The 12,835-nt window shown below is 35.5% G+C and overlaps 1 protein-coding gene across 5 annotated transcripts in view; it reads left to right on the forward strand.

Moving 5' to 3' along the window:
* The window catches only part of AMMECR1 (AMMECR nuclear protein 1), a 181,195-nt gene that overhangs the window by 81,440 nt on the left and 86,920 nt on the right, over positions 1-12,835 (forward strand). For all 5 annotated transcript variants that reach the window (XM_036305170.1, XM_036305166.1, XM_036305167.1 and 2 more), the window contains exon 3: positions 10,512-10,626. In XM_036305170.1, coding sequence (XP_036161063.1) covers positions 10,512-10,626 — 115 coding nt within the window. The remainder of the gene's footprint in view (positions 1-10,511; positions 10,627-12,835) is intronic.

Below are 12,835 nucleotides of genomic sequence, written 5' to 3' on the forward strand. Positions count from 1 at the left end.
ACATCAGTTGTGGGTGTTATTGGATTAGGACAGAGTTGGGAGTTGGTCAACAAATATGTGTAAGATTAATGGAAAGATTAGTCATTGGGGGGAGGGGAAGTCAGAAGATGCAACATATAGTTCCAACTCCACTACTCAGTAGCTGCATGACTTTGGACACATCATTTTCCTCTCTAGTTCCCCCAAATGTCAAATGAAGGGTGTGGACTAGACGATCTCTAAGTTATTGTAGCTGTGACATTCGGTGACTCTATGACTTCAGGGCCTTATTCTTGGAGGACAACTGTTATGATTTATAATATAATGTAGCATTAGCTTTGCTACTTTATGGAGCTGTTTTGAGGGTCGCCTAGGAAGAATTATGTGAAGACCCTTTGGAAACTTTATGAAGAATCATAAAATGAAAACAATGTGAGTGATTTGAAAGAAAAAATTTCCCCAAAGATATGACATAGTAATAAAAATTGAAATAGTTCTGTTTAAATGAATGTAAGGCAAGTTATAGAGGCCTTAAAACACAAGTCGTTTATGCTTCACTGCAGGAAAATATGTGATTGCAAAGTATAAAAGCAAGGAACTGACTCAATAACCATTGCCTGGTTAAGCAGCTAGGCTGCTGGGGGCAGTGAGGCACTCAATTTTTTTTTTCCTAACTGGCCTTCTGCTCTTCAAGGTTACCTTAAAAACCCTAGAAAGAAACAGGGAGTAGGTCATGTACCATTCTCTGTCACCAACACCCATCCACTCCCCAAAGGCTGAAATAGAACTTAAAACCAGTACAGAAGGGAATGGGTCATCCTGACGCAATGGTGGAGCATAACAACATGTGATGGCCTTGCACAATTATCCTTGTCCAGTGGAGGCAGCAGCTGTAGGCCTTTGTCTTAGTGTTTTCATCTCTTCCCACACCCACATTCTTTCCTTTCATCTCCTTGTGACATTTTACTATTATGCTTCCTCACCTAACTAGAGTAGAAAGAGGAAAACATCCAGAAGGTTAGGGAGGAGAAGAAGAGAAGGAAATTAAAAGTGAAAAAAATGTCAGTGAGGCAATAGAGATGGCTGGATGCCTCTTTCTCTCTTTCTCAGCATGACAAAGTGGATAAGTTTACTTTGCACCTCATCTTTAAGACTGACTTAACTCTTTAGCTTTATTACCTTTAGTTCCCTATCAGTGACATCTGAGGAAATTATAGGCAGTCCACACAATAAGAACCAACATGCTAGCTCTCAGCAGACCGGTACCATCTAGGACTGGCAATAGTTTTAGAAAAGACAGTAAATCAGTGGGTAAGACAGAATCACCCTAACATGGCACATAAATTAGAGTGACAACATATGTTTTGCAATTTACAGAGTTTTAATTTATAGATTTGATTACCGTGGAAAGAGGGACAGGGGGGAAAAAGGCATGATGCTTGTGGTGAGTATGAGAGAGCTTATTCATTCAAGTTGGAAAAGTAAAGTTAAAAATCAGAAACAGGCCCACCAGCCTAGCTATATCCAAAACTAGTACTTTGGTAACGCTATTATGACTTCCAGCAGATTAAATTTCAAATTGTGGAAAGGCTTCAGAATAAAGGAAGGCTTAGTATCCCACTAATAGGGCTTATTAAATTTAGATAAAACAGATGTTTTCCAATGGCAGCAGCTCTGAATCACCAAGATCAAAATGGAGAAAGAAGAGAACAAAAACTAGCTAATACTTTCACTAAAGAAGTACTGTTTAATCTCAGATTCAGAAACTGCTCACACTTATACCTAAAGCATTCGGTTAAACCCCAGGAGAAGAGGCTTTAATTGGGAGAAAATTCCTTAAATCTGATTAAATGTGTATACATTATGTTGATTTACTAACATTCTAGAGACAGTACTGTGAAAAGAGCCAGGCAACCCAGAGTTCATACCTGTTTGTAAGACCGTTGTCAAGTTGTTTAATCTCATTGAACTCAGTCAACCTCAGTGTCTTCAAAATGTGATTGTTTTGAAGACTCAACAAGAGAATACATGTAGAGCACCTGACTCACAGTAGGTGCTCAACCGGTATTGGCTCTTACATTTAGAGCTGCTTTTGCTCATAGTGGTATGTCTCCTAGGATTTAGAAGCTGTAGATTAGCAGTCTCCAAAGAGGGGTATAACCAGATGATCCATTGTGGGGTGAGAAGAAAATATTAGACATTCTATTTGTGATCTTTTAATCTAAAATATAAAAAAGTACTTGTACTCCACTAATAGTTAATGTATGGATTGGCCCTGGTGCTATCATTTGGTCTACAACAGAGAGACATTGTCACATAGTCTTGAGGAAAGCATAAGATCCCTTATTTGATGGGAGTAGATAGTGGCACAATCCTTTCATTTACTTTCAGCAAATTGCAGAAAAGTATTTCAGTTTACATGTGCATGGTTAAATAGATTCATAGTTCTTAGTATTATCTTCAACCTGTGGTTTCTTTGCAGGAATCTTCTTAAGCCACTTGTACATTACTCGTAGTTAGCTAAAGCTAGATAAACGAGCCCAAGCAGGATACACAAGTGGCTTAAGAAAATTCCTGCAAAGGAACAATGGATTGATGATAATAGTACTAATCCAAGCACAAAGCAAGGATGAGAAACTGATGGAGCTAGCTGACACTTCGAGTTACCTCATAACCTGGTTGGCCAAGTTGCAAAGTAAAAATGAAGGTAATCTAATCAGACCTCAAAAGATGTCAGCCCCCAAATAAGAGAAATTATCAAGGACATTTGAAATATGTATTTTTACCTGCTGTCTTTAAGAAAAAGCTTATTCTAAGTATATATTCTGCTTTGGTTATATTAACTAGTTTATAAGTAAATATACATGTTGGGAATATGTGCTCAAACTTTTTCTTGCTAAGAATGCTCAGTAAAAACAGTTTGGAGACCACTGGTTTAGATAAGCAAAGCACAGAACCTCTCAGCTCTTATTCTTTGCTGCTTATAGAGCTTTGTTTTGCTAAATATTGTGCTGTTTAGCATAACCAGTAGGATATAGAATAATGTATCTAAATCCATTGAAGACAAATTGAACATAATTCATGGAACTATATTTCTGGTAAATATTTCTTGTATGGAAGTAAAAGACCAATCCTTGCGCTAGAGATTTCTAAAAATCTAGTTCAGGAAAACCAAGAAAGAATAACAAAGCAACATATGAATGCAAAATTGTGGAACTTCTTGATAAAGAGGCATCTTAATTGATGTAGTAGATGTGTTACTAGAAAAAATGTATTCATTTCGTTTCTGTAAAATTTTCCTACAACTCTGGATCACTTGGTAAGTAGTAAACCAGCAGCAATGAGTGTAAAACAGATCCTTCCAGAAAAGAAGTTAATCTTGTCTGACCACTCCTTCTCAGCATTCCTATCGAATGTAAATTTAATAAATCTTTTATATGTATCCATGTATTATTTTGTAATATACTATTTTTATATGCTCCATGACTCTTCACGCAATAAAAGGAATAGAACAGGTGCCTAATAAATATTTTGAAAATTAAAGAAAATGAAATGAAGGCTTCTCAGAAAAACAAACATACAAACAAAACCAGTACCTGGGAAGGTAGCCATTATCCCCTGGGATGGCCACATTTAATTCCTAGAGAGGATAGCTTGTTTAGATCCTCCCATCTCAAGTTTGAAGGGTTAAAGATTATAGTCCTGGGGCTCCCTTCCTTCCACCAGAGCCATGATGTGGTGGCTGCCCAGTGAGCATCAACTTTATAAATATGCTGATGATCAAAGTTATTTTCTAACCACTGCTTATTAAGCACCTAGTGTATGCAAGACACTTATATAGGCGCTGATATTTTATTTATTTGTTATAGTAACCCTGAGAGGTAGGCACTATTATTATTCTCATGTTATAGATGAGGTAATGGAAGCTGGCATAGGTTAAGAGACTTATGCAGATGTCACACAGCTAGTATGCAATAAAGCCAGGATCCAAATGCAGGTATGTCTGACTCAGAATCCAAACTCTTGACCATTCTACTGTGCTATGTTCTTTAAGACTGTGAAATAGTGTTCATGTATTAATGAGGACTTCAATTTTGCATTTTTAGGAGCTACAGTTATTGGCAGTAAGTCACAGGGAACTGTTGTCATACTTTGGAGACATGCTTTTAATGGCCCTGCGGAAATGATACTTGGTTAGGGTTGTAGAGGTTTCTAAATTGTAAGAGAAAAGTCAGTAAAATTTATGTTCAACTTTACTTGAGAGGTAGTTCAGTTTTATAGTGTCCTAACTCAGATAACACAAGAATGAAATCCCTAGAAACTTTGAAAGTCTATGTCAGATTACTTTTGTGTTACATTCTCTTGAAAGTAGAGACAATCTCACATTTTCAAGTTTCCCAAGATTAAAATTGTCAGTGGTCATACCGTAATTTGTTTTCCAGACACACAGATTTTTTTTTTTGTCAAGACCATTGAGAGCACTGTTCTAATACTGGATAGTAATGAATGACCCAAAGTCATATTGAATCTTAAAGATGAACCTGAGTCATGAAGAAACAATTAAATGATGTTCATTATACTTAGGTAGAATATATTTTAAAAGATTTTCATCAGAAAAATGATGTAAACAAAACACTCTTTCTAGACATCTATTTCTAGAACCAGGATAAAGTCAATCCAGAAACTCTGAAAGGAGAGCACTATGTGGACATTATACGGAGGGAAATGAGGAGTACCTTCCATACACACTAAACATTTAGCTGTCTGTTTTTCTATGTCTCTCCCCCTCACACCCCCTCCCCCCCAGTTTTAGTTCTGCTCCACCGAATCAAATTCACAACTTGTTCCCCTAATTTCGAGGTGAGGAACTTGTGGCTAGGAGGCAGATTCTTGACAGTATTGCTCTGGTCATCACAGCATGCAGCCTAGAGAGTATTTCTCCCTCCTGGTGGGCACCTGTGGCTATCCCAGAGAATAGAGGCTTTTAAGAATTCTAGATTAGAGCAATTCAGGAACTTTAAGTCAATCAGTAGGTGATAACACTCTAAAGCCTAAGTAAATCCTATAGAATAGGAGCTACATAATATTTATGGAAACCTACAGGATGAATCGCACTAAGTCTCCCTTTCCCTCTTACCCTTCCAGGCCTCCTTGCTTGCTTTCTCTCTTTGTCCCTTTTGTGTGTATTTATTTACTTTCTCTACCTCCCACTTCTTTTCCTGCTTCTTGTTTTCTTTTCCTCTCCAACTTTATTTCTTTCTATATATTTTCTTTTTCTCCTTTCTACTTTCTCTTAATTTTTTCTTCCATTCTTCATTAATCACCCATCATATCACATTAATATATATAAATATATATTATATATATTTAAATTAATAACTGTTAATGTTCATTGAACAGTAAACGGTTTGTATTATTCTAAAGGGAAAAATATCTCCCAATTAAATAACATTTTACATATGGCTTAATGATGGGAAATTTCCTTTTGTGTCACAGCCCTCACCAAAATAAGGTTCCTTTGCCCTTTCCTTAACCATAATCGTGTCTTTTGTCACTCCTCTCTACCCTTAGGTTTGATGAATAGTCACTTTTTTATGTTCTGTTTTATGCCTGTTATTTTCTTTAATAGTGGGGAAGCGAAAATTGCTACTTAATGTGAAAGAAAGTTTATGGATAATTCTAGTACTCTAAAGTTTCTGGAGTTCACACATGCCACATGTGCACTCTGTTCCAGTAGCTCTGATGAGGAATGGCAGAATATCTAAATGATTGAAACCCCTCATGAAAAACTGTGTGTTTTTTCAGACTAATGTATGCTTGATTTGCTTTTCTTCACCTATCCAAACAGGGATTTTTAATTTTGATTTTAATTACTTCCTTGTCATGAAAAATGATTGCCTGTAATATGGAGCCTTTCTCAGTTTGGTAACTTTCCACTGGGTAACTGATTAAGGTCCTTAGTGTTTTAGAAATCGAAGGAATGAATGAATGAGTGAGGGAATGGCTAGCTAGCTAGATTCATTTAAATCTTTTTTGTTGCATGCTATATTGTTTATGATGAGCCTTGTAATATCTAAGGTTTTGTCTCTTTTCAGCTGTGTTTTTTTCTCTCTCACAGTTTCTAGGCACTGTCACAAACACTTTGATTCTTTCATAGCCAAACTCTTAATTCCTTTTTTAAAAATGTTCGTTTTCATTAAAGTGCTATTTAACATTAGATATTAACTTTGACAGATGTTAAGACTGCTTCTCAATTAGGAGAAATATATTCTTGGGAAGGTGCCAATTTGAATTGAATATATTTGAATTTGGTATGCGAATTAAATTGTTGTTTAAACCTACCCATCCATCATATGGGTGATGAAGCAGCCAGCTGGTTTTGTATATAAGCGGTTTTTATTTTTTTCCATAGCAATATTCAAACATTAGAAATTGGCTTCCTATTGTAGCAAAGAGAACTTTGTACGAATTTACTACAGGATTTCACTATTTGTCAGTTCCTTAGACTGCCTAGAATTTAAATTGGCAGACTCTACTTTGGTATAAAATGCTTTCCATGGACAGCATTAATATTTTAAAATACTTTTTTTGCTCCTGCATATTTCTAGTAGACAGGAAGTCTGGCTCTATTTACCCTTTGGCTACTAATGAATGCTATTAAATTGTTATTTACCTTTTTTAGGCAGAGGCATTGCAGGTATGAGATCAAAATTGCCAAGTAAGGCAAGCATTTAATTTTAATATTTTAAAAAATTTATAATCTATTCAAAGGTGGAAACTAAAGTATAGATACTAGAGTAGAAAGAATTTTAGACTTCAGTCAATAATCTGGGTTGTATCCCCACCTGTGTCACTAACTAGCTAGGTCACCTTGAATAATCCACTATCCAACTCTGGACTGCATGGCCTCTCTAAAGGCTCACCCTCCACACTGCATGTTCTATATACAAGAGAGCGGGGCTGAGGGAAACTGAATCTTGTTTATTAGCTATCCACATCAGCCTAGCAGCTCTGAGGTCAGTTTCCACCTGCATTTTTCATCTTTTTCATAATCCTTTAAATCCTTGCTAGGCTTTCATTGCTAGTTTCTTTCCCTAGGAATTTGCATTTAGAGATGTTGAGGGCTTCCTACCTTTTGGAATTTTCCTATGCTCATGAGTTTAATGAAGTTACTTAGAGTTGATGAAAAAATATAAGAATTAAAAGTCTTGTTCTGGTGTCTCTATAAAGGCAGAGTGTTTCCATCATGACTAATGTACCTTCACTATTTCAGAGTTTTGAATTTAATACTTTTGAGTCTTGGTATGGCGAGGCATGATTGTCAGTTTCTCCTATTAGCCATGTTGCATTCTCCCATCTACTCCTTGTTCTGAACATTCTTTTTTTTTTTAAGTCCAGAATGATTGAGCAACCAGGAAATATTGCTGGCCTGATCCTCAGATTTTAGAAAATGTCCTTAATTTGAAATAGTTTGAATTGCACTGAACTATCATTTACCTTTTGTTGGTTTGATACAAAATAAAGTCAACAAAATGTTAACTTGCCTCAGAGTGTTGAGAAATTAACTGTATGGCATGTGTATTTTAATGGAAAGCTAGAGCTAGATACAAAAAAAACCCTCTTCATTAAAGGAGGCCTAGCACTATAATTAAAAAGGCAGACCATAACAAGTATTGGCGAGGATGTGGGGACATTGAAAAGAATCCTTATACATGGCTGGTAGGAACATACAGTGGTACAGCCACTGTGGGAAACAGTTTGGTAGCTCCTGAAAAAGTTAAACATGAAATTACCATATGACCTAGCAATTCCACTCCTATGTATCTGCCCAAGAGAAATGAAAACATATGTCCACACAAAAAGTAAAAAATGGTTATTCATAGCAGCATTATTCATAACAGCCCCCAAGTGGAAACAAGCCAAATTTCCATCAGCAGATAAGTGGATAACAAAATGTGATTTATACAGATAATTGAATATTATTAGGCAGTAAAAAGGATGAAGTACTGATATGTGTTACAACATGAGTGAAACTGCAAAAACATTATGCTGTGTGAAAAAATTCAAACGAACAAAGGCCACATATTGTATGATTCTGCTCATATGAAATGTCTAGAATAGAGAAATCCATAAAAACAGAAAGTAGATTAATGGTTTCTGACAGCTGGGGGGGGAGAGGAGAATGTGGAATGACTGCTAATTGGTATGGGCTTTCTTTTGGGTGTAATGAAAATGTTTTAAAATTGGATAATGGTGACAATTGTACAACTCTGTGAATATACTAAAAACCATTGAATTGTGTACATTAAAGGGGTGAATTTTATGATATGTGAATTATATCTCAATAAAGCTGTTATATATTAAAACATTAGTGGCTATATTACTATAATTACTTGAAATTATGAAAGTGTATTTCAGTTGCATTTTTGCCAGGGACTGGGAGTAAGGGGGAATGGGGAGTTAGTATTTAATGGCCATCATGTTTCTGTTGGGCAAGATGAAAAAAATTCTTGGGATGGACAGTGGTGAGTGTTGCTCAACAGTGTGAATGTACTTAATCTCACAGAACTGTACACTTAAATATGATTAATAAGGTAAATGTTATGTTCTATATTTTACCACAATAAAAAAGCAATAACCCTAAAATATACATTTTATATCATTCTAATGTGCAAGCCTTTTTTTAAGCAGGAAAATTGAAAGTGTGATTTGCCTTTTGGTCTTTTTGCATGGGATTCTTCTAGTTTGTTTTAGAGCTTCTTTCCAGTGTGTGTATATGCTTTGGTGAGGAAAAGGTCAAATTTATACAGACATACCAGTATGTCTTTATCTTGGCTTTGAATGAGAACTTTAAAATACTTTTTAAAACTTTATTTGCCAATTGGAAAATAAAAGAAGCCAGACCATAGGAAATTTATGTTGTTAAATTATAAAATAGTGAAATGCCATACTAAGAGTATGGATTCTCATAGATTTCTTGCTTTTCTTGGTTAATCTTGACTCCTTGACTGGGAAAAAAAACATATTTATTTTATATAGGGCACCTCTAATCTTTCTATGAGCATTTCCCTCTCTATAGAAGGATAGAATGACCACCAAAATGTATTTGAAAATACAAACATTGGTATGTATTTGTACAATACAGTGGGTGAGTTTCAGAATGCGAAAGAAGGGATTAAAAAATGGAAAAAAATATCCAGCAACAAGGAAGTCACTTAAAAAGGAATTATTTCTAAAGGCCACAGGACTTTGTTATGACCCAAACAGTTTGTACACTCTAAATTTGTAACCTATAAGAATTTATCTATGAAAACATGCTTACGACTAGCTGCTATATAAGACGTTTGAGGATCAATGGCTCCAACGCCAGCAGTACCATTTAATATAGTATGCAGTCAGTGGTATGTTTGTTTGTCTTGACCAGAAAGTGGTTTCTTTTAAAAGTACAAGGAACTCACAGCACCTGGTGTGTGTGTGTGTGTGAGTGTGTCTATGTGTCTGTATTTTCTGTCTTTTCTGTTATTACAGGAAGAATTGTGATCTTCCCACATTTTTGTCCTTTATAGTGGTTGTTCTCTAGAGTTTGGCATTGTGGTATACTACCTTTGATTGCAGGATCCAATCAGAGTTGATGTACTCAGAAATCCATTGATGTGATTAATGGTCTCCTAATCATACTTTTATTTCCTAGATTAGACTTATTTCCTGTAGTTTCATAATTTTTGAGTCATATATTGAATTGTTCTTTATAGGGGGCCTGAAATCCTTGTGAGTAGTTTTAGTCTGAAATTTGCATGATTCTTTTCATTTTCTTTTGTTTCTTTTGCTTGAAGAAAATGAAATTTTGATCATTTTTTTGAACTCTGAATGCTATAACTGGCCAACCTAGTATGAACTTTTTTTATAACATGAAATGCATATATTTTTTTTCCACCAGCACTAGATCCAGAAGTCTCCCCACAAGTTTCCACTAGTCTGGTTTTTATTCTCCTCAAAAGTAAAATAAAACATTCTCAGATTCTACAAGTAACAAGAAAGTGCACCAGGAAATGACAGTACAGGAAATGTGACTGAGCATTCACTCTTTTTAAAAAATATATTTTATATTGATTTCAGAGAGAAAGGGAGAGGGAAAAAGAGATAGAAACATCAATGATGAGAGAGAAACACTGATCAGCTGCCTCCTGCACTGCCCCACACTTGGGATCAAGCCTGCAACCTGGGCATGTACCCTGACTGGGAATTGAACCATGATCTACTGGTTCACAGGTTGATGTTCAACCACTGAGCCACTCCAGCTGGGTGAGCATTCACTCTTTACAATTGAATTGGTCACAGGATTGGCTAGTAAACACAATCTATTGAATGAAAAAAATGACAACTAAAATCTTTGGGGCCTTTAAATATATTTGAAGATTATGGGCACCTTAATGATTTTTTTATCTCTTACCTTTTTGAAATGATGATATGCACTTGAAATTAGGAACACTCATATTTAGCGATTGCTTTAATATTTGCTTTGTTTTCAACAGTGCCCTTAAAGATAGCCGATTTCCCCCAATGACAAGGGATGAACTGCCACGGCTCTTCTGCTCAGTGTCTCTGCTCACTAACTTTGAAGATGTTTGTGATTATTTGGACTGGGAGGTAAGACTATAGAAAAATTTTGAAGAGAAATGAAGATAACTTGTGAGTGATTTTTTAAAATTAGGCCCAGAAAATAACTCTTTCAGCCTATTCTTTATTATTGGGAAGTTAGAGAGTAACATGGATAAATAGACCTCAGAGCTGATCAATGAGGAATTTTTTTAAGGCAAAGTACTATGTGTTGTTTTAATCCAAAATTGAATTTGCTCTTCAATTTTATCCTATTATTTCACCAGATAACTTCATAAAAGCTGTTAATAAATAGTAGGAAAGACTGATTAGAATTTATTCCTCCTCTTACAACCTGGTACACTTTGATATAACTGCCACCAAGTAGTTAATTGGTCAGAGGATACATCGAAGAATCAAGGAGCAAAAGAGTTAGGATAACACACTACTTGGGGGAAATGTACCAGCTTGTGGGTAATGACAGGGTGTTAGTTAATTAGTTAAATTATGCCAATTCATTCTTGGCCACCTTAATTTATGCACTTAAACACACAAATAACATTAAGGTTATAATATCTCTGTGCATTGCCATTATCGGAGTAGTCTCTATTGATCTTATTTTTATTCTTTAATATGTGGGGTTGGAGTTCTTAAGGAAGTTCAAAGGTTGTCACCATGATTTGCTTTGGTGGTTGGGAAGAGATGGTTAAGTGTCTGTCTATGAAATTTTATACACAGACATGCTCATATTATTGAATGCCTACTGTGTTTAGAGCACTGGGCTATAGGTAAAAAAGTACTAAAATTTGGTCCACACTATAAAGCATCTTCTAGTCTAATAGGAGAGAAAAGAAATATACACAAAGCACAAAGAAATAAGTGAATAAAAATAAGAATAAACAATCTATAAAAATAAAACATTGGGAATTTGGTGATACACATAGCATTCTCTTACACACACACATAAATGATATGATTGTATTATTATGATATAGCATGTTTTAATTCTACTGCCTTTTTAGAATGCCTATCCCCCATAGTAACTGAGATAGTTTGCCTTGTGGACAGATCACTGTCTTGATAGTTAATTGGATTTGAGTTTTATTTTTTGCTTTGCCCTGATTCCTAGTGAGACTTTGGACAACTTCCTTCACTGCCATTCAGTTTTTCCACAAACAAAATAAGACATTTATAAAGTTCATAAATCTTCATTTGAGTAAACTTCTATGATATAAATTATTGCTGTTATGTCACAGCTATTTTAAAAATTCTGCAGAGAGTAGGGTGAAAGAGTTCCTTCTGGGTTTTGCTGTAGGAGTTTTTATGAGCAATATCAGAATATGAAAGCATCTTAAGTTTTTTTGTAAAGGAAAAAATAAAAGTAATTGATAGTATTGATCCTAGCAAAGTTGGAATGTGTAAAGCCTTTTATGTAATTAAACATTCATAATTGATTGTTCACTATAAATTTATAGTTCCTATTTGAAACTTTCTTAAAGAGAAGTCTACCAATATTATAGAAATATTCCACAGTACTTTACTTTTTTTAAATCCTATTCTGATTTTTTAATGGATTTTTAGAGAGAAAGGGAGAGAGAGAGAAATATTGATGTGAGAGAAACATTGATTGGTTGCTTCCTATATGCACCCTATAGAATCCACAACCTAGGTACGTGCCCTGACATGGAATTGAACCCACAACCTTTTGTTGTACAGGGACAATGCTCCAGCCAACTAATCCACCTGGCCAGTGCTCTGCATTGCTTTATTTTTAATAAACCCAAATCATATCCCTTAATTACAGTTAAGGCTACTCCTTCTCTAACAAATTTTTCTTTCTGCTTTCTGAATTTCAAGGTGCTATGTTGTGGTGAGGGTGGGAATAATAACGGGGAAAGCCTGATATCTAGGGGATGACTGAGCTATAAAACACTTTTACCCTTAATTGCAGCCACCGAGTTGGAAGTATAGTAGTTCAGGTGTGTGTGTGTGTGCACGTGCACGGGCGTGCATGTGTGTGCATGTGCATGAATGTATATTGCATAAATGTGTGTGCATGTGTTTGTGGGGAAGGAACAATGGGAGAATCCAACAGTTGTTAAATAGGTATGGGTGAACACAGAGTCCACCATCATCTTCTTTAGCCCACTTTAAGCATTGTCTACAGCTAAAATTAACCTTGATATTATTGGGTTTTTATGTTCATGAGATGTTATCAGCTTTACTTTGGGAGGGTGAGAGTTTAAGCACTTAAAATTGG

Source organism: Myotis myotis, unplaced genomic scaffold (assembly GCF_014108235.1).
Source record: "Myotis myotis isolate mMyoMyo1 unplaced genomic scaffold, mMyoMyo1.p scaffold_m19_p_4, whole genome shotgun sequence".
Taxonomy (NCBI): domain Eukaryota; kingdom Metazoa; phylum Chordata; class Mammalia; order Chiroptera; family Vespertilionidae; genus Myotis; species Myotis myotis.